The sequence below is a fragment of the Rhinopithecus bieti genome, unplaced genomic scaffold (genome assembly GCF_001698545.2).
Source record: "Rhinopithecus bieti isolate Rb0 unplaced genomic scaffold, ASM169854v2 scaffold_27781, whole genome shotgun sequence".
Lineage (NCBI taxonomy): Eukaryota > Metazoa > Chordata > Mammalia > Primates > Cercopithecidae > Rhinopithecus > Rhinopithecus bieti.
Genome location: NW_016812388.1, coordinates 433,007 through 460,139, shown reverse-complemented (window position 1 = coordinate 460,139; position 27,133 = coordinate 433,007). Strand labels below are relative to the sequence as shown.

The 27,133-nt window shown below is 38.0% G+C and overlaps 1 protein-coding gene across 1 annotated transcript in view; it reads left to right on the top strand.

Annotated features, from left to right (window-relative positions):
• The window catches only part of TRPM7 (transient receptor potential cation channel subfamily M member 7), a 58,491-nt gene extending 32,113 nt beyond the window's left edge, over positions 1–26,378 (top strand). The window contains exons 14-24 of the mRNA XM_017896181.1: positions 2,282–2,381; positions 4,653–4,687; positions 7,188–7,213; positions 10,048–10,098; positions 10,178–10,243; positions 11,173–11,456; positions 11,588–11,670; positions 11,828–12,033; positions 17,063–17,114; positions 17,208–17,314; positions 24,871–26,378. Of these exons, the coding sequence (XP_017751670.1) occupies positions 2,282–2,381; positions 4,653–4,687; positions 7,188–7,213; positions 10,048–10,098; positions 10,178–10,243; positions 11,173–11,456; positions 11,588–11,670; positions 11,828–12,033; positions 17,063–17,114; positions 17,208–17,314; positions 24,871–25,001 (1,141 nt within the window). The 3' untranslated portion in view covers positions 25,002–26,378. The remainder of the gene's footprint in view (positions 1–2,281; positions 2,382–4,652; positions 4,688–7,187; positions 7,214–10,047; positions 10,099–10,177; positions 10,244–11,172; positions 11,457–11,587; positions 11,671–11,827; positions 12,034–17,062; positions 17,115–17,207; positions 17,315–24,870) is intronic.
• The last annotated feature ends 755 nt before the right edge of the window (positions 26,379–27,133 follow it).

The following is a 27,133-nucleotide window of genomic DNA, read 5'->3' as shown; positions in this document are numbered from 1 at the left end:
AAAAAAAAAAAAAAAAGAAAAGAAAAATAGTACTACATTGTCCAGCTCACCATCACTTCTTTCATTTTTCTTTGGCATACTGAATTCAGCAACTCATAGTATGACCAAATTGGGTTTATTCCAGGAATGACAGTTGTCTTTACATTCAAAAATATAATTATGATGGTACATGATAATAGCAGATTAAAGGAGAAAAATCATGAGATCATCTTAACAGCTGCAGAGAAGGTATTTTATTAACATTCAGTATTCATTCGTAATCTCAAAAAGGATATCAACAAAAAATTATCACAAAGCATCAGATTTCCTAGTGAACTATTGAAAGCCCAAGATGGGGAGCAAGACAAGGATTCTGATTGTTACTGTTTCTGATGCCAGAGCAATAAAGCAAGTAAAATGGTAGAAGGGGCCGGGTGGCTCACGCCTGTAATTCTAGCACTTTGGGAGGCCAATGCAGGTGGATCACCTGAGGTCAGGAGTTTAAGGCCAGCTTGGTTAACATGGCGAAACTCCATCCCATCTCTACTAAAAATACAAAAATTAGCCAGGTGTGGTGTTGCACACCTGTAATCCCAGCTACTCGGAAATGCAATGGGAGCGAGACTCTATCTCAAAAAAACAAGAAAAGAAAAGAAAAAGAAATGGTAGAAGGATTAGGAGGGAAGAAAAAGAATTCTCAGTGTTTAAGATAACATAAATGTTATTTTGAGTTCGTATGCTTATATGGGTTGAGCATCCAAAATCTGAAATGCCCCAAAATCCAACATTTTGAGTACTGACTGAAAGGAAATGGTCATTGGAGCATTTCAGATTTCAGATTTTCAGATGCTTTCCTGGATGAGTTTAGTGCAAATATTCCAAAAATTTTTTTAAGAAAAACAGAAATCTGAAACACTTCTGATCCCAAGCATTTCTGGTAAGTGATACTCAACCTACCTGTATTGCAGCATCCTCATATTTCAGTTTTAGGCCATGTCTGTTGACCTTCCACTAAAGAAGAATTGAACTCTTTTCTCACTCTGTATTCCCAGAACAAACGAACGAACACACACACACATACACATACACACACACCTGTTCACCCTTTTCCACCAAGTATAGCTACAGTTTTGATTAGGTCAGCACTCTAGGTTCTCTGATGTTTAACCAAATTTCTTCATGATATTCAGAATATAATGTATTCTGTCAGTTTCATCATATTGAAAACATTTTGCCCAGAGTCTTCTAATATATCTCAGTCTGGTCTTTTTGTCCTCTGCACCTGGAATACACATTTTGTTCTGAGATTTTCCTTTCTTCATCCTGAGGTTTTCCTTTATTGTACTGTAAAATTGTAAGCTTTCTTTAAGTCGATTTGTAACTTAATGTCCTGATTTTTTTGGAAGTAGGTTTAATTCTAAAGTTCATTTCAGATAAACAAGATATGACAACAAAGGTATTATCATAAATTGGGGAAAAGGATTATTCATTGCAGCATTATTTATCACAGGAAGAGATTGGAAACAGATCAAATGTCCATCAGTAGGAGTTTCTTTGAATACATTACTGTATATCCAATATGAAATAAAGAGAGCATCAAAAGATAATTGGGAAATCTCTGTTCTTCTGTAGAAAATCTCTAAGCTGGCTAGGCGCAGTGGCTCACTCCTGTAATCCCAGCACTTTGGGAGGCTGAGGTGGGTAGATCACCTGAGGTCAGGATTTTGAGACCAGCCTGACCAACATGGAGAAACCTAGTCTCTACTGAAAACAAAATTAGCCGGGCGTGGTGGCACATGCCTGTAACCCCAGCTATTCTGGAGGCTGAGGCAGGAGAATTGCTTGAACCTGGGAGGCAGAGGTTGTGCCACTGCTCTCCAGCCTGGGCAACAAGAACGAAACTGTCTCCAAAAAAAAAAAAATCTCTAAGCTTAAAGTTTAAAAAAACAAAAACCTCAAGACATATATATTTCCCTACCATTTATGTTAAATATTGGCAGGGGTATGTGTACACACATACAGATATCCTAGAAAGAATATACAAGAAATGAATTATCTTTACTGCCCCCAGTCAGGGTGACTTGGGAACAGAAGGGAGACAAATATGTTTTTACTTCATACTCTCATTTATTGTTGCCTTTTCACAATAGTTTACTCAAAATAAATTGAGTAATTTATGGGCCTCATGTACCTGTTGTGTTCAGCGTGTTGAGGAAAGTTTGAGTTATCTTATGAAGGTTATACTCTGCCTGGAATACTTTGTATTTGGTTAGTTGGTATTCATAAAACTTCAGTTGTATAGCTTTTTTATATTTTTAAATTTTCTTTTAGCAGAGAAAATCAGTAGAAGGCCATCTACCGAAGACACTCATGAAGTAGATTCCAAAGCAGCTTTAATACCGGTTTGTAGATTTCAACTAAACAGATACATATTATTAAATACATTAAACTTTTTTAGGTAAAATCTACAAAGTGGTGACATTTGGGACTATATCAAAAATTTAAAAAAAATTTTCTTAGAAAACTGACTTTAGCAAAGTAGCAGTTACAGAAAAGTTTCTTCTTACAGTGAATAGTCAGGAATTTTAAAGAAAAATGTATGCAGAATAAAGGCAGAAATCTCTTTGTTTGAATTGAAGCTAATTATACGAACTCATTTCCAGCTAATTGCGGTAATAATTGATTTTGCAGATTCCCTTTAAAAGCATACACTGACAAGACAAAAGCTCAGGAAAAGACAAAATTACTCCTTTATAATCAAGTATATATAAGTCAGTGCTCATAATTTTGCTCAAGAAAATAGTGACTTACATTCAAAATATATCTGTTCTGGCATAGAGAGATTATGTTGTTAAAATCATGTTATTGAAAAACGTTATTTCAGTGGGGAAAGAGGTTGGTTAAAGAGATTCACAGTAACAAATCCTCCTTTCTGGAGGGACTCTTCCTGACCCTGAGCTGCACAACTTTGCAACAAATTAAAGCTTTGCCAAAGATGACCTCACAATGGCAATTTAGAACTCGTGGGAGTCAACTTACATAAATGGTATTTGATTTCTGATAAGATAGTGGAATTATTGGTTACAGATGACAAAATAAGTATGTTTAAAGTGATTATAGACATAAAAAAGCTTTAAATATAAAACATGAGAAAAGAAGGAGATACTATTAAAAAAGACTGGCAAATTTGAAAAAACTAGAAATTAAAAAAAAACTCAATGGGGGCTGAGTGCGGTGGCTCAGTAATCCCAGCACTTTGGGAGGCTGAAGTGGGTGGATCACTTGAGATCAAGAGATCAAGACCAGCCTGGCCAACATGACAAAATACTGTCTCTACTAAAAATCAAAAATTATCTGGGTGTGGTGACACATGCCTGTAATCCAGCTACTCAGGAGGCTGAGGCAGGAGACTCTCCTGAACCAGGGAGGTGGAGGTTGCAGTGAGCAAGATTGCACCACTGCACTCCAGCCTGGGCTTCAGAGTGAAACTCCATCTCAAAAAAAAAAAAAAAAAAAAAAAAACCCACTCAGTGGGAGTTAATTAACAGATAAGGCACATCTGAAGGGGGAATTACTAAACTGGATCAGAATGCAACACAGAACTATAATTAAATGGATTAAAGTAATAATAATAAATTGTTCACAAGATGATTAAAGTAAAAAAAAAAAAGATAAATGGCATAATAAGGTGGAAAATTTGTTCAAGCTAAAGAGATATGGAAGACATATCTAACTGGCCTTGAGAGAGTAGACAAAATTTGAAGAGATTAGAAATGGTTTAGAATTTTACAAAATGATGACATATGTGAAGATTCAAATTCAGGCAGAATGAGTCTCAAAGTGGGGAAGTGAAAATAAACCCACACCTAGGAACATTATAAAGCTGCAGAATAAAAGCCATATGCACATACACACAACAAAGGCAGCAGTGAAATATGCCTAAATGTCATGAGCATTCACAGCTTACATGCTTTTAATGTTTCTGTTTGTATTTTGATGTTTATTTGGCAAGGGTCACATATTATTTTTAGAATCACAGAAACAAATGTGTATGTGTGTGTGTGTGTGTGTGTATATATATTTTTTTTTTTTTTTTGAGATGGAGTCTCACTCTGTCGCCCAGGCTGGAGTGCAGTGGCACGATCTTGGCTCACTGCAACCTCCGCCTCCTAGGTTCAAGTGATTCTCCTGCCTCAGCCTCCCAAGTAGCTGGGATTATAGGCACCTGCCACCACGCCCAGCTGATTTTTGTACTTTTAGTAGAAGCGGGGTTTCACCAGGTTGGCCAGGCTGGTCTTGAACTCCTGACCTCAGGTGATCCACCCACCTTGGCCTCCCAAAGAGCTGGGATTACAGGTGTGAGCCACCACGCCCGGCCACAAATGTATATTTTAAGAGAATAGGATTGTCTTCAAACAATATAAAAATTCATAAAGAATAGAAAGACTATGTTGTGGGAAATAACAGAATTTTTTATTCCACCTTGTTGAATAGCCTTATGGTAGTTACAGTTACAATAAATAAATTTATTGTTTTATGAAACAACTTTATGTTAATTTTTTAGCCTTTCATTTTTAAAATATAAGAAAAAAAGTTAAACAGTTATGCTTCATCTAGAGATTTTGGTCTTTAAAGTTTTTGTGTGTATGTGTGTGTTTTTTTTTTTACTGAAGGATTGGTTACAAGATAGACCATCAAACAGAGAAATGTAAGTAAGCTTTTTCTCACCATTAGCTTGAAAAGTATCATAGTTATTGAATGTTGTCTTCTTTCCTGCTCTTTGCATCATCTCTTTAACATTTCTTTAAGAGTGTTGATTGAGTATTCTAGCATCTCCTCTCTTCACATAGATGAGGTTAGGGGAACAAGTTTATTATGAGTTAACACATAAGTTAAAATTTATTATTTTCATATAGTTGTACTATAATTACAGCTCTACTAACGTCTTCATCATGGTGATGCAATTCTGATTTTATTATTTAGTCCTGTTTCTAACTTATTTCTGAATAAATTTGTTGAGAGACTTAGTTTGAGACTTTAGTTTTGTACTTGCTTGATTTCTCTATCCATCATTCTAATCAAACCTTGCATCTGCTTTTGGAAAGCACTTTGATGATTAGAGCAGTAATACACAGTATATATTAGAAAGCCTGCATACAGGAAGATCCACTAGAAAGCTGATGTGGTAATCCAAAACCAGAAGTGGAAACTATAGGCAATCTGACAGGTTATTGTCCCCAGAAAGTAAAACTTTCTGGTACAGATTAGACATAAGGGTAAAGACGAATCTAAGATAATCTCTGTGTTTCCATCCTAGGAATTAATATTGTAGAATTTCAAAGGATATGGGGGGGAAAAAAAAAGTCTTGTTTTGACACGCACCTGATACTGGAAGCATGGTAGAGTTATTCTCTCATATGGATTACCTGAGCAGAGAGGCTAATTTGGGGGAAATTTTTAATTCTGCAGTGTTTTTCCCCCTTCTGTGAATCAGAAATAAATCTGGATCAGGCATGGTGCCTCACACCTGTGATCCTAGCACTTTGGGAGGCCAAGGTGGGTGGATCGCTTGAGTGTTGGGGACCAGCCTGAGAAACATAGTGAGACCCCATCTCTAAATTAGGTGGGCATAATGGTATGCACTTGTGGTCCCAGCTACTGAGGAGGCTTGAGGCAGAAGGATTGTTTGAGCGCGGTAGTGAGCCGTGATTGTACCACTTCACTCCAGCCTGGGCAACAGTGAGACCTAGTCTTAAAAAAAATATTTTTTTTAAAAAAGAAAAGAAGGCCGGGCGCGGTGGCTCAAGCCTGTAATCCCAGCACTTTGGGAGGCCGAGACGGGCGGATCACGAGGTCAGGAGGTCGAGACCATCCTGGCTAACATGGTGAAACCCCGTCTCTACTAAAAAATACAAAAAATTAGCCAGGCGAGGTGGCAGGCGCCTGCAGTCCCAGCTACTCGCGAGGCTGAGGCAGGAGAATGGCGTGAACCTGGGAGGCGGAGCTTGCAGTGAGCTGAGATCCGGCCACTGCACTCCAGCCTGGGCGACAGAGCCAGACCTCGTCTCAAAAAAAAAAAAAAGAAAAGAAAAGAAAAGAAAAGAAACCTGAATCTATAGAGAAGAAAATAAACCTGAGCCACAGATAAGCAGCTGTTCAAATTGAGTTTCCTGACCCTGAAATGGCATTTGGAAGACCCACTATAGTCAGACCTCTTCAAGGAATATTTTCTTTTGTAACCAAAGCCATAGGATGTAAATACAGAATAGGTACTTCAAGTTGGTGTTAATTCTGGTTTCTAACAGCAGAACATTGTCTTGCAGAATGCTGACCCTGATAATTACCCATAAAGGTGGAGTTGATTGGCAACCCTTTGAGTGCTGAGAAAAGAGTGATTGATTAGCAGCAGGCAAAGGAATGATGTTAGGTTCAAAATACTTTTTGTAAGAAAATGTTTCTATTAAGGTGAAAATCAACAGGAAACAACAAGGTCACATAGAATGTAGGAGCTGGAAAGAGACAAGGTTATTTACTCCCAAGGTCCTTTCTGGATCTGGTCCTTTCATTCCTGAGCAAGGATACATAGCTGTATAATGAAAGTGCTAACTCTCTAACCCGTTTTCCTTTATTCTCATTCTATTCTCTTTTCTGCTGTACCTGTGTGTCTAATTGACACTGGAATCCTTGGAAGTAAAAGAACCTCCATTTGGTGCCTCCAGATGTTGTTATAAATAAATACAGTGAACACTGGGGAGAAATATTTTGCAACATTAGAAACTAAGAGGCAAAATGACATCTACTTACTTTTCTGTCAGTTCTTTGTCCATCAGTTCTATGAAATATTTCTAGCATCCTGCAAAGTCATCTCAATGTATTGTTAAAGTACTGGAATGAATCTCCACAAATACAGAAGTTATGAAATAGTTTATTAGTATAGAGCCTTCAATTTGGCACCAAACTAATAATAATATTTAGGCATAAATTGGAGATACAAGTTATTAATAAGGAGATAAATATGTATATATATATGGATATATATATATATGGATTGGGATTGGCTTAAGGGAAATGGCAGATATTCGAAGGGAATCAATATCAGAATTTCCTTAATATTTTTATATAATAATTGTATAAAATCAAAAAATTAAATGATAGCCAAAATTTATATCATAGCACAGCTTATACTATATTTTTTGGTGTTTCTTTAGGCCATCTGAAGAAGGAACATTAAATGGTGAGTCTGTGTGGTAGATTTAATGTGAAAAAAATGACAATCTTACATGATCCATTATAGCAAACACCACATTATTCTAGGTAAGACATTTTAGACTTCAAGCTAGAAAAAGCCAAGGTAGTGAAGAGTTCTTCCCTCATATAGTTTCTCCTTACTATAGATGTTTCACAAACACATGAACCACCCTGTGAGTGATATCTCTTTACTGTCACACTTCCTCCCGCCACTCGGTCTCTGCTATACAGCCTGCTCCTTTTCTAATATTCCATCTATTCTAACAAATGAAACTTTTAGTCAGCTGAATTATTCTTGACCACCTTGACTTTGTACTCACAAAGTCCTATTGCATTTACTTCCTACGTGTCTCTAAAATCCATCCTCCACTATACATCCCACTGCTCCTTTCAGCTTAGACCGTTACTTTTTCATCCTTTTATCGAAGTGTATAGTTCGTACAGAATAGTACAGAATTCAGTAAATTCTTACAAAGTAAATATAGCCATGTAATCAGCACCTACAAACAATTTTGCCTATATCCCTATTCCTTTGTTTCTACTTCTTACAGTCCCTCCCCCTAAAGCAATAGTTTCACCTATTTTGGGGTGTATGTGTGTGTGTGTTTGCATGTATGTGCATATTGGCTATATAAATGAAATTATACAGTATATACTGTTTTGTGTTTTGCTTCTTCCTGTTAACATATTGTTATAAAACTCATCAATATTGTTGTGGATAGTGGTAATTTGTGCATTCTCACCACTATATAAAATTTCCTTATGTGAATATATTGAATTTACTTATCCATTCTGCTATTTGGTGGTCATTTCAGTAGCTTCCACTGTATGGTTATTATGATTTGCTGCTATAAGCATTCTTGTTCATGTTGTTTGATAAACATGTATATATATTTATTATTGGCATATGCCTAGGAGTGGAATTGCTGAGTCAGAGTTAGCATGTGTTCACATTTGGTAATTACTACCAAATAGGTTTTCAAAGTGGTTATACCAGTTTGAGGTCCCTGCCTATAGTTTTACTTCTTGTCTATGTTATATTCTGCCACCAAAATGATTTTTCTTCCCTGCCCCCGGCTGAGATGAAGTCTTGCTTTGTTGCCCAGGCTGCAGTAGAGAGTACAGTGGTGTGATCTTGGCTCACTGCAACCTCCACCTCCCAGGTTCAGGCAATTCTCCTGCCTCAGCCTCCCAAGTAGCTGGGATTACAGGTGTACACCACCACGCCTGGCTAATTTTTGTCTTTTTGTAGAGAGGGGATTTCACCATGTTGGCCAGGCTGGTCTCTTAACTCCTGACCTCATAATCTGCCCACCTCAGCCTCCCAAAGTGCTGAGATTACAAGCGAGAGCCACTGCAGCTGGCCTGATTTTTCTAAAAGATCTGATCTGGTCACTCCTCCACTTTACATTTTTCCCCATTGTTGTTTAATAAAATCCATTGTTCTTCTGTAACATACTAGGCTCTTAATTCCCCCCCCGCCACCTGCCCAATATTAGGCTCTTGATTCCACGCCCCTCCTTGCCCCGCCAAGGCAGGATCTCTCTGTCACCAGGTTGGAGTGCACTGGCACAGTCTTTGCTCACTGCAGCCTCAACCTCCTAGGCTCAAGCAATCCTCCCACCTCTGCCTCCTTAGTAGCTAGGACCACAGGTGGGCGCTACCTCGCCTGGCTAATTTAAAAAATTTTTTTTGTTGATATGGGGCCTCACCATGTTATCCAGGCTGGTCTTGAACTCCTGGCCCCAAAGCAATCTTTTCATCTCAGCCTCCCAAAGTGTTGATGATTACAGGTTTGAGACACTGTGCCTGGCCTCCTCTTAACAATTTGACATTCCCTGTTTCTGTAGCTTCACCTCCTGCAGTTATCTGTATATTCTTGCCCATTAATTTGTAGTCTTAGCTGCATATTCAGATCATTTGTAGAGAATCATTTATGTGATGACATATACCTACAGAATTAGAATATTTTGGAGTGACATCTGGGTGGGTGTATATCCAAAAAGCTCTATAGGTCATTCTGATGTGTATATAATTAGTCCTATTCATACTAAACTGTGTAGTTTCCCAAGTGTAGCATATACTTTAACACTTCCATGCCTTTGTAAGTGAAGCCTTCTACACACCAGTACCTTGCAAAATACTCTATTTTCCCCCTTCTCTTACTCTGAGATAGCCTTTGACGTCTTCTCAACCAAAAGGCATTAGGTACTCCTTCTGTATACTCTTACAATATGTGTAAACATGTATGTGTATATTCACATTTTACAGTATATTTTTATGTTTATTATACAGTATTAAAACTGTTGGCTAACTTCCTTTTCCTGCAAGACAGTGGGTTTCTTTTTATTTGTGTTCTAGAAACTTAGCACAAAGCAGATTTGACTTGTCTTTGTCTTCTTGCTACATTTAAAGGTCAATTCCACACACACAAAAAAAAGATGGAAAAAGGGCTTTTGATGGGTATGTTTCACATTCCAGAAATTCATCTTCTCATGGTAGACCTGCTAAAATACTTACATGGCTACAGTCCTCAACCCCCAAACATCAGAATCAAAGAGAGATTTTTCTTTTGAGTGGGAGGTATGGGAAGAGTGAGTTTATGGCAGGAGTTAGGATAGTGTGCAGCATAATGTGCTCTTCACTTGTAGGTGTCTAAATGCACAGCTAGCACAGGGGACATATTTTATCCCTAATTTTGTCTGTCTTTGTGAGGAGCAATTACACAATGGAAATTGAAAAAGATTTTATGAGAATATCCAGGTTAAAATTTTGCTGTACTAGTACTTTTAAATGGTCTCATTTGTTTTGCCATTCTAGGTCTCACTTCTCCATTTAAGCCGGCTATGGATACAAATTACTATTATTCAGGTCAGTAATATCAAAAACAAAATTTAATAGTATTTTGAACCTTTACAGATTTCATTATTTCTCTCTCATTTTTATGCAGCTGTGGAAAGAAATAACTTGATGAGGTTATCACAGAGCATTCCATTTACACCTGTGCCTCCAAGAGGTAAATCCAAAAATTAAAGAAATAAATAAAAGTGAAAATTAACCCTGTAATGATTTTTAGCTATAATATAGAATGTGGGTGGGATTACATTAAGAAGTATCAATTTCGCCCGGCGCGGTGGCTCAAGCCTGTAATCCCAGCACTTTGGGAGGCCGAGACGGGTGGATCACGAGGTCAGGAGATTGAGACCATCCTGGCAAACATGGTGAAACCCCGTGTCTACTAAAAAATACAAAAAACGAGCCGGGCTAGGTGGCGGGCGCCTGTAGTCCCAGCTACTCAGGAGGCTGAGCCAGGAGAATGGCGTGAACCTGGGAGGCAGAGCTTGCAGTGAGCTGAGATCTGGCCACTGCACTCCAGCCTGGGCGACAGAGCGAGACTCCGTCTCAAAAAAATAAAAATAAAAATAAAAAAAAAGAAGTATCAATTTCAAATAAAATCTTAATCTGACTACTACAAGGGTGAGGTATGTTTGAATAGAAGAAGGGAAGCATCAGAAGTGTTGAATTTCTCCATTACTGGGATATTCAGAAGCAACAATATATTCTAATTCTAATTCAATCTATTCTAATTCTAGTTCTTGATCCACTATCTAGTAATGTATATAAATTGACATCAGTGTCCATGAAAGATAGCTCTAACTTCTAAGTTTAATTCAGAAGTGTGTAGAATTTCAGTTGCTTTTTTAAAGGTTTTCTCTGAAATGCTCAGAATTTCAAAAGTGCCTAACATTACACATGAATTCAAAGATATTATAAAAATATCCTTGATTTCTTACCTATTGCTATTAAATTTCTTTTATAAAACTACATCTTGGTCCATTTTATCTTCTGTTCCTTATTTAATCAAAATGCCTGCTAATTTTATTTTACTTTGTCATTTTTAAAAAGTCATAATTTAATCATAAACTGTTTCCATTCATGTTGCAGGGGAGCCCGTCACAGTGTATCGTTTGGAAGAGAGTTCACCCAACATACTGAATAACAGCATGTCTTCTTGGTCACAACTAGGCCTCTGTGCCAAAATAGAGTTTTTAAGCAAAGAGGAGATGGGAGGAGGTTTACGAAGAGCTGTCAAAGTACAATGTACCTGGTCAGAACATGATATCCTCAAATCAGGGCATCTTTATATTATCAAATCTTTTCTTCCAGAGGTGGTTAATACATGGTCAAGTATTTATAAAGAAGATACAGTTCTGCATCTCTGTCTGAGGGTAAGTGTCAGTGAATGTTTAATAGTGGAACGTAATTTAAACTTTATATTTTAACTTCTGAAATATCAGTAAGCCAAATATAATCTTAGTTTAAATATTAAACAAGGGTTCTCCCCACCCCCCTTTTGTAGGAAATTCAACAACAGAGAGCAGCACAAAAGCTTACATTTGCCTTTAATCAAATGAAACCCAAATCCATACCATATTCTCCAAGGTAAATCTTTAATTTTTTTCTGGGATCTTTTATTATATGGATAGCAGTCCCTTTTGACCTTCATTTTTGATGTTGAATATTTAATTATCCATTTTGTAGATCATTTAGAATTTTATTAACAAAACTGCTAGTAATATTTGTAACTATTTTTTATAAGGTTCCTTGAAGTTTTCCTGCTGTATTGCCATTCAGCAGGACAGTGGTTTGCTGTGGAAGAATGTATGACTGGAGAATTTAGAAAATACAACAATAATAATGGAGATGAGATTATTCCAACTAATACTCTGGAAGAGATCATGTTAGCCTTTAGCCACTGGACTTATGAGTATACAAGAGGAGAGTTACTGGTACTTGATTTACAAGGTAAATTTATTAAGATATTGCTAAGGTGAAATTCTGCAGTAGGTTCTCACCTATTCATATGTTACACAGAATCTGCTAATTTATAGATAGATAAAATCTTAGGCCAATAGAAGCTATAAAAAAGCAAGTTAATCACAGTCATAGCATATAGCCGTCAAGGCCTTGAATAATAGAATCTGGCTATCTTTTTTTTGTTCCCCCGCCCCCTGCCGCCAAGACCGAGTCTTGCTTTGTCGCCCAGGCTGGAGTGTAGTGGTGCGATCTCAGCTCACTGCAACTTCTGCCTCCCAGATTCAAGCAATTCTCTTACCTCAGCCTCCCAAGTAGTTGGGATTACAGGCACCTGCCACCACGCCCAGCTATTTTTGTATTTTTAGTAGAGACAGGGTTTCACCATGTTGGCCAGGCTGGTCTTGAACTTCTGACTTTGTGATCTGCCCGCCTCATCCTCCCAGAGTGCTGGGATTACAGGCGTGAGCCACCACACCCGGCCTGGCTATCTTAATTATTGTTAAGATAATGCAGATGTTTTGATAAGCAAAACATGTAAAATTCCCTGTTCTAAGATATGCAGTGTAGTATTTCAAAAGTATAAAGACTGTTTCTTTAAAATAACAAATATCTCTATTGTTCCTGGTGTTTATATGTTACCTGTTACTGTGAACTAAACTACCAAAAAATTTAGTGTATTTAAAACAACTGCCATTTTGTTTCCTTATAGTTCTTTCATTCAAAAATTTGGATGAGATAGAGTGGGAATATCTCTTCTCTGCCGTCACCTCAAAAGGCTGGAATGGCTGGAGACATTGAACAGCTTGACTGGAGTCAAATGTCTGAGGTCTCTGTTCACTGTCAGCTAAATTCCTCAATTCTTCAGTGTTCTCTGTCTACGTGGCTAGCTAGCTTGGGCTTGCTTAGAGCATGGTAGTTTCAGGTATTTAGACTTCTTACATAGCAGCTGGCTTCTTCTAGAGAGAAGGCAGAAACTCTTAAAGCTAGGCTCAGGACAGGCTGAGATGCCTTCTGCCCCATTTTACTGATCAAGGCAACTTATAAGGGTAGCCCAAATTCAAGGGGAGGTGAAGTAGATTCAGCAGTTGATGGGTAGAACTACATGCATCTATAGAGGGAAAAAATTGCTCATAGCCATCTTAGCAGATAGACTGTGTCATACATGTGAAAGAAAGAAAAGAAATGGTGACTGCAAGAGGGCAGGTTTGCTTGGAGTAGTGTCTGCTGAGCTTCACACTGGGTCAGAGGAAAGTTAAATTGAGCAAGTTGCCAGCTCTTCTCTTCATTATGGCCTCCATAATTTTTCTCCCTGAAGAGCAGACTTAATTTCAAATGTAAACACAGACCAGATTTTAAATTACATGAGAACAATTGTTTAGAATGTTTACTACTCAGTGACTCTTTAGTGTACAGGTATAAATATAAAAGATTTGTTGAAAAGCAAACAGGTATTGATTCAGCTCAAGAATGAAAATCTATGTAAAAACAACTATGCTTTTTTCAATAGTTCATGCCTTTATAATAATGATTATGGGCCGGGCGCGGTGGCTCGAGCCTGTAATCCCAGCACTTTGGGAGGCCGAGGTGGGCGGATCACGAGGTCAAGAGATCGAGACCATCCTGGCTAACACGGTGAAACCCCGTCTCTACTAAAAAATACAAAAAACTAGCCAGGCGAGGTGGCGGGCACCTGTAGTCCCAGCTACTCAGGAGGCTGAGGCAGGAGAATGGCGTAAACCCAGGAGGCGGAGCTTGCAGTGAGCTGAGATCCGGCCACTGCACTCCAGCCTGGGCAACACAGTGAGACTCCGTCTCAAAAAAAAAAAAAAAAAAGATTATGGTGGTGTATGTAGTGAAAAACTCTCTGATGTCCATTACGAGTTAGGTCAATCCAATTAAGTTTAAAAATTACAAGCATACATTAAAGATACTGTAGGCTCAGTTCCAGACCACAGCAATGAAGCAAAATATTGCAATAAAGCACATCACATGAAGTTTTTGGATTTGCAGTACATATAAAAGTTGTATTTAGGCTGGGCGCAGTGGCTCAAGCCTATAATCCCAGCACTTTGGGAGGCTGAGATGGGCGGATCGCGAGGTCAGGAGATCGAGACCATCCTGGCTAACACGGTGAAACCCCGTCTCTACTAAAAAATACAAAAAACTAGCCGGGCGAGGTGGCGGGCACCTGTAGTCCCAGCTACTCAGGAGGCTGAGGCAGGAGAATGGCGTAAACCCAGGAGGCGGAGCTTGCAGTGAGCTGAGATCCGGCCACTGCACTCCAGCCTGGGCGACAGAGCGAGACTCCGTCTCAGGAAAAAAAAAAAAAGTTATATTTACACTATACTGTAGTCTGCAGTGTGTGATGGCATTGTGTATGAAGAACAGTGTATGTACCTTAATTTAAAAATACTTTATTGTTAAAAAATAGTAAGAATCATCTAAGCCTTCATCAAGTTGTAATCTTTTTCCTGGTGAAGGGTCTGGCCTCCATGTTGATGACTGCTAACTAACTGGTAGTTGCCGAAGTTTGCGATGACTGCAGCAATTTCTTCCTTTTTCTTTTTTTAAAAATAGAGGCAGGGTCTCTTTCTGTTGCCCAGGCTGGAGTGCAGTAGCTCAATCACAACTCACTGCAACCTCCAACTCCTTGGGCTCAAGCCCATCCTCCTGCCTCAGCCTCCTGCATAGCTGGAACTACAAGCTCACATCACTGCACGCAGCTAATTTTAAAAATTTTTTGTAAAGATGAGTGTCTTAACTAGGTAGGTCAAGCTAGTCTTGAACTCCTGGCCTCAAGCAGTCCTCCCACAGTGCTAGGATTACAGGCATGAGCCACTGTCTGGCCACAGTGAAGTTTGCCACATTGATTGATTCTTCCTTTCATGAAAGATTTTTCTGTAGCATGCAGTGCCATTTGATAGCATTTTACCCACAGTGGAACTTCTTTGAGTATTGGAGTGAACCCTCTCAAACCCTGCTGCTTTATCAACAAAGTTCATGTGATATTCTAAATCCCTTGTTGTGATTTGAAGAATGTTCATGGCATCTTCACCGAGTAGATTCCATCTCAACATAATGTTTATTGAACAATTTTTACATAGGAGTATATTAGATGATTACTACAAGTTAAACAGTGTAGCAATATGTAAAGAACAAAGTGTTCCCATCTTTTTTATTCTCTACTTCTGTGAAGACATAAACACAAATGGAGACTTTTTTCCTTCTTTTTTGTTAGTTTTGTTGTGCTGGTTTTACCCCAACTGGTATCATGAGAATTTTTTTTTTTTTCTGCCTAACAATGTATCATGGACATTTTCTAGAGTTATTTCTGTAGTAGCTGCATGATAGTCTATAGTGTAGCAGCTATAGCATGATTTACATCTGTGTTGATAGACATTCACTCTACTTTTAGTTTTTTGCTTCTACAAACAGTGCTTGCAGCAAACCATACTCATGCACTGCTACTTTTATTTCCATAAAGTTCCTAAATTGACTTAGAAAAGAGATGAGTACAATTTTAATTTTATTTTTTATTTCATTTTTTTTTTTTGAGACGGAGTCTCGCTGTGTCGCCCAGGCTAGAGTGCAGTGGCGCAATCTCAGCTCGCTGTAAGCTCCGCCTCCTGGGTTCATGCCATTCTGCTGCCTCAGCCTCCGTAGAAGCTGGAACTACAGGCGCCCGCCACCACATCCGGCTAATTTTTTTGTGTTTTTAGTAGAGACGGGGTTTCACCATGTTCGCCAAGACGGTCTCGATCTCCTAACCTCGTGATCAGCCCGCCTCGGCCTCCCAAAGTGCTGGGGTTACAGGTGTGAGCCACTGCGCCCGGCCCAATTTTAATTTTAATAACAACTGCCGGATTATTTTCCCAAAAGCTTATCAGAAATCATACTCAGCATTCTACGGAAGTTCCCGCTTCTCTACAGTCTTTCCAGTATTGAATATTCTTAATGTTTGCCATTCTATTGGATGGAAAATAGTATCATGTTTTAATTCTGGTTTTTCCTTTTGTGAAATTAAACCATTTTATTAGATTTTGTTCTAATGGGTTAAATATTTGTGATTATTCAAAATATCAGTAGGTGTTGTGTGTGTGTATGTGTGTATGTGTGTGTGTGTGTGTGTATGTGTTTATATATACACACATGAATATATGTGAGACTGGAAGGATTTAATCATAATACTTCTGGAGAGGGTTGGAGGTGAAGAAAGATTTTCACAGTCTTACTCTTTATGTTACATGAATGTTTTGCAAGAAAATATGACATGTATTAATGTGTGTGTTTTTTTCCCTTAAATCCCAAACACTTTTTTTTTTCTGAGACGAATCTCACTGCGTTGCCCAGGCTGGAGTGCAGTAGTACAGTTTCAGCTCACTGCAACCTCCGCCTCCTGGGTTCAAGCAATTCTCCCATTTCAGCCTCCCCAAAGGAACTAGAACTACAGGCACTCCCCACCACACCCGGCTAACTTTTTATTTTTTGTATTTTTAGTAGAGATGAGGTTTCACCGTGTTGGTCAGGCTGGTCTCGAACTCCTGACCTCAGGTGATCCACCCACCTCGGCCGCCCACAGTGCTGTGATTACAGGCGTGAGCCACTGCGCCTGGCCAATCCCAAACACTTTTAAAGTCCTATGGATTATTCCTTCATGTACCAAATTGTTCTTTGCTAACTAAGATGAAACAAGGGCAGATTGACCAGACCTTTTACCGGGAGGTATTTGCATACTTGGCACTGTAGGATAGGAACTTATATGCCTACCTACCAACTCTGATGTTTTAACTCTTATTCACATTACAAGGAGCTATGCCTCTCCCTGGTAGAATGCCAGGGTCATAAATCAAGTTATGAAATACCAAAAGAGAAGAACTACACTCCTTTGAATAGTTTAACATTATAATGATTGGCAATACTATAACATCTCTTAAGATGATTTTTATTATGCAGATGTCAGTGTTTATGTCAATTATATAATGTAAATTATTTGTCTTTTTTATATACATATTCAAAGGTGTTGGTGAAAATTTGACTGACCCATCTGTGATAAAAGCAGAAGAAAAGAGGTAATAAGTTTTAACTATTTTATTAAGGCATAATTTCACATTTTACATCTGTACCTGCATAAACTGTCCCTTTTTTAATTACCAATTCTGCAGATCCTGTGACATGGTTTTTGGCCCAGCAAATCTAGGCGAAGATGCAATTAAAAACTTCAGAGCAAAACATCACTGTAATTCTTGCTGTAGAAAGCTTAAACTTCCAGGTAAAAAATTTCTTAATCAGTTATAGCATATAAATTGTTAACGAAACTTGGTTACTACAGTACCTCATAAGGCCAGAGGTACAAAGGTTTAATGTAATGGTGTCTAATTGTGCCAGCTTCAGCAGCTTCTTTGCAAATACATATTGTTGGTTATAAATGAATCTGTGTTTTCTTTCTTTATACAAAGTTCATTCATGTAATATATTATGTGTCTGCAGAATGCCAGGAATTGTGCTAGGTGTTGAAAGTAGAATATCGAACCAGACAGGTATGTCCCTGCCCTCATGGAGTTTAGCCTAATGTTGAATATTGACAAGATCAGCAGGGAGTTACAGGACCGATAAATGCCAAGAGAGACGAAAAAACAGAACAGAGTGCTATAGAACATGTAAGCAGGTCCCTTAACTCAAACCCAGGTCAGGGAATGATCCTGGGAAACTAACATATTTGCCTTTACTTGGAGAATGAATAGACTTTCAAGTTATCCTTGCAGAAGGATTGAGAAAAGGCTATTTGATCAAGCAGGAACAGGAACTGTAAATATATTGTCTCATGATATTAACATCATCTTTGTATGTGGTGAATTACAAGTTATTATTTAATCACAAGTTAAAGCACAAACCCGTGGTTGTCTCTCTTTGATGTGCATCATAGTCCCCTGTGGTACTTTAAAAAAAATTACCCTGCCAGGAGCAGTGACACATGCCTGTAGTCCCAGCTACTCAGGAGGCTGATACCAGAGGATCGCTTGAGCTCAGGAGTTCAAAGCTGTAATGAGACCCTGTCTCTTTTAAAAATTAATTTTTTAAAAAAATTACACATGCCTGGGGCCCATCCTTGAGCTGTTTGTTTGTTTGTTTGTTTGTTTTTGAGACAGGGTCTCACTCTGTTGCTCAGGCTCGAGTTCAGTGGCGCGATCTCAGCTCACTGCAACTTCCACCTCCCAGGCTCAAGTTATCCTCCCACCTCAGCCTCCCACGTAGCTGGGACTACAGGCACATGCCACAACACCTGGCTAATTTTCTTTTTTTTTTTTTTTTTGTAAAGATGGGGTTTTGCCATGTCACCCAGGCTGGTCTCAAATTCCTGGGCTTAAGCGATCCACCTGCCTCGGCCTCACAAAGTGCTAGGATTACAGGCATGAGCCACCATGTCCAGCCCTTGTGTATTTTTGAAAGTCCCACTTTGTATGACCAGTAATGTAGTAGTTAGGAGCTTAGACTTGAGAGCCAGTATGCATGGCTCCAGAGAATACCTCCATCACCAAGGATTTTTTGAGGACTTAACGAGTTGGTTTTGTGAGATACTTAGTCCCAGCCATATAATAAGCATTATTAGGTATGTAAATGGTACTATTTTTTTAAATTTGTTTTTTATTTATTGCTAGTATACAGAAATGCCTTTTTTTTTTTTTTTTTTTTTTGCTTATGTCCCTGCAACCTTGCTTAACTCTCTTTTTTAGGAACTTTTCGTAATAGACTTCTCGGGATTTTTTTCTGTAGACAGTAAAGACAGTTTCTTTTCAACCTGTAGTATCTTTTTTTTTTCCTTGACTTTTTGCACTGGCAAGGATTTCCAGCACAGTATAGAATGTGTGTAGTGAGAGTCAACATATTTGCTTTGTTTCTGATGTCAGGGGAAAGCATTCTGTCTTTTCACCATTAAGATGATGTTAACCGTAAGGATTTTGTAGATGCACTTTATAAGGCCGAAGAAATTTCCTTCTCCTTCTTGTTTCTTGAGAATGTTTATCTTGAATGGATATTGAATTTCGTCAGATAGTTTTTTCCTGCATCTTTTGGTATGATCATGTAGTTTTTCTCCTTTAATAGGTTAATATAGTGTATTACATCAATTTATTTTTTTAATGTTGAACCAGTTTTGCATTCCTAGGACAAACCACATTTTGTTGTGATAAATATCTTTTTTATTTATTGTTAGATTCAGTTTTTAATAATATGTTGAGGATTTTGCATCTATGTTCATGAAGAATATTGGTCTGTGGTAGGTTTGTTTTATGGGGCACTATGTTTGTTTTCTTTTACTATTAGGATAATACTTATTTTAAAAGTTCTGTTTTCGGGAATAGATTGTATAGAATTAATATTGTCCTTACCATAAATGTTTGATAGGATTGTCCAGTCAAACCATCTTGGCCTGAAGTTTTCTTTGTCACATAGTCTTAAAACTAAGCATTTAATTTCTTTAATACAGATAGGACTGTTGATTATCAAATTCTTCTTGAGTGAGTTTTGGTAGTTTGTGTCTTTTAAGGAATTGGTCTATTTCTTTTTAATTGTCAAATTTGGGGGCATAAAGTGATTTATGCTGTTACCTTACTATCTTTTTAATACCCGTTAGGTCTGTGGCAAATCCACTTTTTCCCTATCGCAGTTTGTGTCTGTGCTCTTTGTTTCTTGATCAGCCTGGCTAGAGGTTTATCAGTGTTATTGATACCTTCAAAGAATCAGTTTTCTTTCTTACTGTTTTACTCTATTGCTTTTCTGTTTTAAATTTATTTGATTTATTCTTTTTATTATTTCCATGTTTATACTTGCTTTAGGTTTAGTTTGTTCTTTTTCTAGTTTATTAAAGTAGAAACTTAAATTATTGATTCTCAGATCTTTATTTATTTATTTATTTATTTATTTATTTATTTATTTTTGAGATGGAGTCTCACTGTGTCGCCAGGCTGGAGTGCAGTGGCGTAATCTCTGCTCACTGCACCCTCCACCTCCCAGGTTCAAACGATTCTCCTGCCTCAGCCTCTTGAGTAGCTGGCACTATAGGTGCATGCCACCACACCCAGCTAATTTTGTATTTTTAGTGGAGTCAGGGTTTCACCATGTTGGCCAGGATGGTCTTGATCTCTTGACCTCGTGATCTGCCTGCCTCAGCCTCCCAAAGTGCTGGGATTACAGGCGTAAGCCACCACACCTGGCCTCAGATCTTTATTTCTAACAAGAGATTTAGTGCTATAATTTTCCCTCTAAGCATTGTTTTAGCTCCGTCCCTCAAATTTGGGTATATTTTATTTTCATTTTTATTTACTTTAAAATAGTTATAATTTCAGTTATTTCCTCTTCAATGTATGGATTGTTTAGAAGTGTCTTGTTTTAGTTCTTACTTTTAAGTTTTCCAAATGTCTTTTATTGATTTCTTACTTAATTCTATTATAAAAGAAACATACTTTGTACTATTTCAATTAAATTTTTTTTAACCTTACAGATTTATGGAGCTGGGTTTGGTGGCTCACACCTGTAATCCCAGCACTTCGGGAAGCCAGGGTGGGTGGATCACCTGAAGTCAGGAGGTCGAGACCAACCTGGCCAACATAGTGAAACCCAGTCTCTACTAAAAAATACAAAAATTAGCTGGATGTGGTGGTGGGTGCCTGTGATCCTAGCTACTCAGTAGGCGAAGGCAGGAGAATCACTGGGACCTGGGAGACAGAGGTTGCAATGAGCCAAGATCGCACCACTGCACTCCAGCCTAGGCGACAGAGCAAGACTCTGTCTCCAAAAAAAAAAAAGTTTATGGTCTCTGATCATTCCATGTGCTTTGGAAAGTAATATATATTCTGCTATTGTTGGATGGAGTGTTCTGTAAATATTAATTAAGGAAAGTTTGTTGCTAGTGTTCAGATTTCTGATATCCTTGCTGGTTTCTGTGTGTTAGTTCTATTGATTAACTAGAAAGGAGGTCTCCAAGTATAATTGGATTTGTCTGTCTTGCTTTTCAGTTCTATCAGTTTTTCCTTCATGTGTTTTGAGGCGTTGTTCTTAGATGCATACACATATGCTATTGTTAATGTCTTCTTGGTGAATTGATTATTTTATCATTATGTATTAATAATATCATGGTAATTTTCCTTATTTTGAGGTATGCTTTTTCTAACCACTCCAGCTATCTTTTGATTAATGTTTTCATCATATACCTTTTGCCAATCTTTTTTTCAAAACATACACACACACATCTATATATAATTATGTTTAAGGTGGGTTTCTTGTAGACAGCATATAATTAAGTTCTTGATTTTGTTTTAAATCTAAACAGTTTCCATTTTTTAAGCCAGCACGGTGGCTCATCCCTGTAATCCCAGCACTTTGGGAGGCCGAGGAAGGCAGATCATTTGAGGTCAGGAATTCGAGACCAGCCTGGCCAACATGGTGAAACCCTGTCTCTACTAAAAATACAAAAATTAGCCGGGCCTGGTGGTGGATGCCTGTAATCGCAGCTACTTGGGAGGCTGAGGCAGGCAAATTGCTGGAATCCTAGAGGCAGAGGTTGCAGTGAGCAGAGATCACACCACTGCGAGACAAGAGTGAGACTCCATCTCAAAAAAAAAAAGCAATCTGGCCCAGATCCTTCATTTTCTGGATTATATAATTAAAGTTGAGATGTCTTGCTCATTGATACACTTACTAGTTAACAACATACTTAAGATGAACTATAATTGTGTTTCCACTGTTCTTTGTACGGTAATTGCAGATTAGCTTGTATTCCCTAAAGCCATACTGACATAGTCTTGAATTTAAAATTTATCAAAAATAATTCATGTATTTGCAAATATGTGTTTGGATTATTTAATATAGGCTGTTTCTTAGATTAAAATTAACAGTTTATGATTCAGTGAGGTCAAATATTTTTATTTTTTAAAAAATAAAAAATTAGTTTATATTCTGAGTATCAGTTGCATTTTATATGGAGATAAAAATATAAGGGTTTACACCATGGCACACATATACCTATGTAACAAACCTGCATATTCTGCACATGTATCCTTTTTTTTTTTGAGGAAATAAAAAGAAACATACATATATATATGTTTATGCATGATTTGGTTAGTTTATAATGTTGATGTTACTGCATTGTTTCCAGTTCTGCAACTATTTTCATATATGTCCGTAACTTCTTAAGTGATTTCTTCCTGTCCCATACCTATAAATATGGTTATATACTGATCATAGCAAATTTATCTGGAGATTTATTTCCCAAGCTCTTGTTTCTGTTCAGCTACCTATATTTCTACTTGGATACTATTTTATTTTATTTTGTTTTATTTTATTTTATTTTATTTTATTTATTTTATTTTTATTTTTATTTTATGTTATTTTTTGAGACAGGGTCTCACTCTGCCACCCAGGCTGAAGCAGAGGGGTCCAACCGTTTGGCTTCCCTGGGCCAAATTGGAAGAAAAATTGTTGGGCAGGCACCATGGCTCATGTCTATAATCTCAGCACTTTGGGAGGCCGAAGTGGGCAGATCACTTGAGGCCAGGAGTTCAAAACCAGCTTTGCCAATATGGCAAAAACCAGTCTCTGCTGAAAACATAAAAATTGGCCATGTGTGGTGTCACAGGCCTGTAATCCCAGCTACTTGGTGAGGCTGAGGCACAAGAATCACTTGAACCCGGGAGGTGGAGGTTTCAGTGAGCTGAGATCGTGCCACTGCACTTCTGCCTGGGCAGCAACAAGACCTTATCTAAGAAAAAAGAAGAATTGTCTTGGGCCACACATAAAATACACTATCACTACCATAGCTGATGAGCTTTTAAGAAAAATTATAAAAAATGCCATCATGTTGTAAGAAAGTTTATGGATTTGTGTTGGGCTGCATGTGGCCTGTGGGCCGAGGATCGGGCAGACTTGCTATAAAGCATTTTTAGTAATCTGTCCAATCCAAAATTCTTGATTTTCATCTCCCACCCTACATAGAACTCTGTTTCCCCATCTCATTAATGGTTACCCAATTGCTCAAGCCCAAAACCTAAAACTATCCAATTCTTCTTTTCCCTTGCCCTTCATAGCCAATTCATCAAATTCTGTCTGTTCTAATTCTGAAATTCTCCCTAGAATTCATCTGCTCTTCTCTGTCTTCATGGCTAGCACCTTGTTTCCTGGATTGCTGCCACCCATTATCTCACAAGATTTTACATAGTCATCAGAATAGTTCTTGAAACAAATGTGATGATGTTTCTCTCTTGAGACCGCTTAAAACCTTCCAGTGCATTTGTATTGTATCTGTACTTCTCATCATAGCTTGTATCTTTTAAATAAAGATCAGTAAACTTTTGTAAAGGGCAAGGTAGCAAATATTTTAGGCTATGTAGGCCATGTGGTCTGTCCCAGCTACCCGATTCTACCATCGTGGTGCGGAAATAACCATAGACTGTAAACAAATGAGTGTGACTGCATTCCAGTAAAACTGCTTACAAAAACAGGCAGCAGGCCAGATTTGGCCCACAAGCTGTAGCTGACAATCTTGGACATTAACTGCTGTTTGAGCTCAATTTCTACTAGTTTTCCTCTCATTTACCTTGCAGAAGCCACCCTGTCTTCTTACCATTCTCAAAGCACACTAAGTCCATTTCCTTCTGATAGTCTTTGCAGTTAACCCTCCCTCTGCCTAGAACACTCTTCCTAGAGCTTTGATAGTTCACTTCTCAATATTCAGGTATTTACTCAAATCTCTTCCTCTGGCTTTCCTGCCCAGACCTGTTTGAAAGAATCACCCTATACCATCTTCCATCTGTCCCTCATAATAATTCACTACACTGTTTTTTTCAAAGCACTTATTTTATTTTTGTTTTGAGACAGGATCTCACTCTGCCACCCAGGCTGAAGTGCAGTGGCATGACCTTGGGTCATTGCAATCTCTGCCTCCTGGGGCACAAGCAATCCTCCCACTTCAGCCTTCTGAGTAGGTGGGACAACAGGACACACCACCACACCTGGCTAATTTGTGTATTTTTTGTAGAGATGAGAGACTTCATGTTGGCCAGGCTGCTCTTGAACTCCTGACCTCAAATGATTCTCCCACCTTGGCCTTGGAAAGTGCTGGGATTATAGGCATGAGCCACTGCACCCTGCCTTCAAGGCACTTTTTACTGCTTATAATTCTGTTATTTTTCTGTTTGCTTATTTTTTTGTCACCCACTAGAATATAAACTCACTGAAGTCAGGGACCTTGTCTGGTTTGTTCACTACTACATTCTCACGCCTACATGAGTTTCTGACTTATGGTCAATGTGTAATTATTTGTTGAATGAATGAATGACTTCATTTTTATGTGTATAAATTTGGTGACTACTGAATTTATAACAACCTGATGGAAAACAAGTCTGACATGTTTGGAGAAAAATTGATTAGAAAATTTCCTAATTCAGCCGGGCACGATGGCTCACACCTATAATCCCAGCACTTTGGAAGGCCGAGGCAGGTGGATCACCTGAGGACGGGAGTTCGAGACCAGCCTGACCAACATGGCGAAACCCTGTCTCTACTAAAAATACAAAAAATTAGCCAGGCATGGTGGTGCATGCCTGTAATCCCAGCTATTCGGGAGGCTGAGGTAGGAGAATTGCTTGAACCCGGGAGGTGGGGATTGCGGTGAGCTGAGATCGCACCATTGCACTCCAACTTGGGCAACAAGAGCAAAACTCCATCTCGAAAAGAAAAGAAAATGTTCCTAATTCTCCATTTCTAAGAAATACTAACTTTTTTCTTTTCTTTCTCTCTCTTTTTTTTTTTAATTGTTGTGGGTGTTCAATGTAGATCTGAAGAGGAATGATTATACGCCTGATAAAATTATATTTCCTCAGGATGAGCCTTCAGATTTGAATCTTCAGCCTGGAAATTCCACCAAAGAATCAGAATCAACTAATTCTGTTCGTCTGATGTTATAATATTAATATTACTGAATCATTGGTTTTGCCTGCACCTCACAGAAATGTTACTGTGTCACTTTTCCCTCAGGAGGAAACTGTTTGGTAATATAGAAAGGTGTATGCAAGTTGAATTTGCTGACTCCAGCACAGTTAAAAGGTCAATATTCTTTTGACCTGATTAAGCTAATCAGTCAGAAACTCCCTATAGGATAGAGCTGGCAGCTGAGAAATTTTAAAGGTAATTGATAGTTAGTATTTATAACTTTTTAAAGGGCTCTTTATATAGCAGAGGATCTCATTTGACTTTGTTCTGATGAGGGTGATGCTCTCTCTTACGTGGTACAATACCATTAACCAAAGGTAGGTGTCCATGCAGATTTTATTGGCAGCTGGTTTGTTGCCATTCAAGTAGGGAAATGAAGAAGTCACTCAGCCTTTTGGTTAAATGGCAGTCAAAATTTTCCTCAGTGTATTTAGTACGTTCAGTGATGATGTCACTAGTTCCCAGGTAGATGCTTGTTGGGCATGGGAAGGGAAATGACTTGTTCTAATTCTAGGTTCACAGAGGTATAAGAAGCCTGAACTAAAGACCATTTTCAAGAGGGACGGTATTTATGAATCAGGGTTAGGCTCCATATTTAAAGATAGAGCCAGTTTTTTGTTAAATAGAACCCAAATTGTGTGAAAGTGTTAATTGGGTTTTTTAAACATTGTTTTATCAAGTCACTGTTAAGTAGAAGAAAGCCATGTTAAACTGATATATAACCTAAATTATAAAAGGAGAAATCTAACTCACTCATCAAGGGAAGTTGTGAGGAAAGTTAAAGTACTTTTTCTCTATCTATGTCAATAGTGACAACACAGAACTTACTTCTCCAAAGATTTTATTGATTATTATATCAAATCAGAATGTAAACATGAACTCTTGCATATATTTAAAATTGTGTTGGAATATTTGAACATGAATGCTGTTTGTGGTACTTAAGAAATTAATTCAGTTGGATTGTCATTATGTGATACTGGCAGATTGCAGTGCAACCTTATGCCAATAAAATGTAATTTAACAACCCCAGATATTGTTGAATATTCAACAATAACAAGAAAAGCTTTTCATCCAAGTTTTATGCTTTAATTTTTTTCCTTTTTTTTTCTTTTCTTTTGTTTCCTTGGTACTAATTTTAATTTTTATTTGGAAGGGAGCAATATAAAGCTTATTTGTACTCAGTAGTGTATCTCATAGATACAGACAAGGCAAGAGATGATAAGCTGTTTAAATAGTGTTTAATATTGATTGGGGGTGGGGAGAAAAAAGTGTATTACTAAAGGTATTATATACATTTTGTATATCATTAAATCTTTAAAAGAAATGAAATAAATTTATTATTGTTTACAGATGTTTAGTGAGTTTAATCATTCTGAAGAATCTGACATTTTCAGGGTGTCAATTTGAGTATCAATTTTTTTAAATGAACCATTTATATACCTATGCTTTTGATCTCCTATCTTGTACAATGTTTAAATTAATACTCATTTCTTACTGTCTTCTTAGAAATCTGTTTTTTGTTAGGCCAAAAAAGGGCAATATGGGCTGTCTATTGATTTTATTTTCACAGGATTATAATAGTAGCTACATTTTTCTTCCTATTGCACCCGGCTGCTAACACTTATTTAGTGCCTACTACGTGCCAGATATTAAGTATTTCACATATATTAACCTATTTAATCCTTATAACAATATTATAAATAGGTGTTATTATCCTGTTTTGCAGATTTGTAAATCAAGGTGCTAGAGAGGTAAAGTAACGTTCCTAAGATTCTTACGTTTATTTAATAAGTAGCAATGATAGGATTTGAACCCACGCTGGCTGCCTTTCATCTATACTGTTTTTGTTTTGTTTTGTTTGTCTCGGTGGGGCATGGTGGCTCACGCCTGTAATCCCAGCACTTCGGGAGGCCAAGGCAGGTGGATCACTTGGGCTCAGGAGTTTGCGACCAGCCTGGGCAACATGGCAAAATCCTCTCTCTACTTTAAAAACACGAAAATCAGCCCAGCACGGTGGCTCACGCCTGTAATCCCAGCACTTTGGGAGGCCAAGGTGGGCGGATCACAAGGTCAGGAGTTTGAGACCAGCCTGACCAACATAATGAAA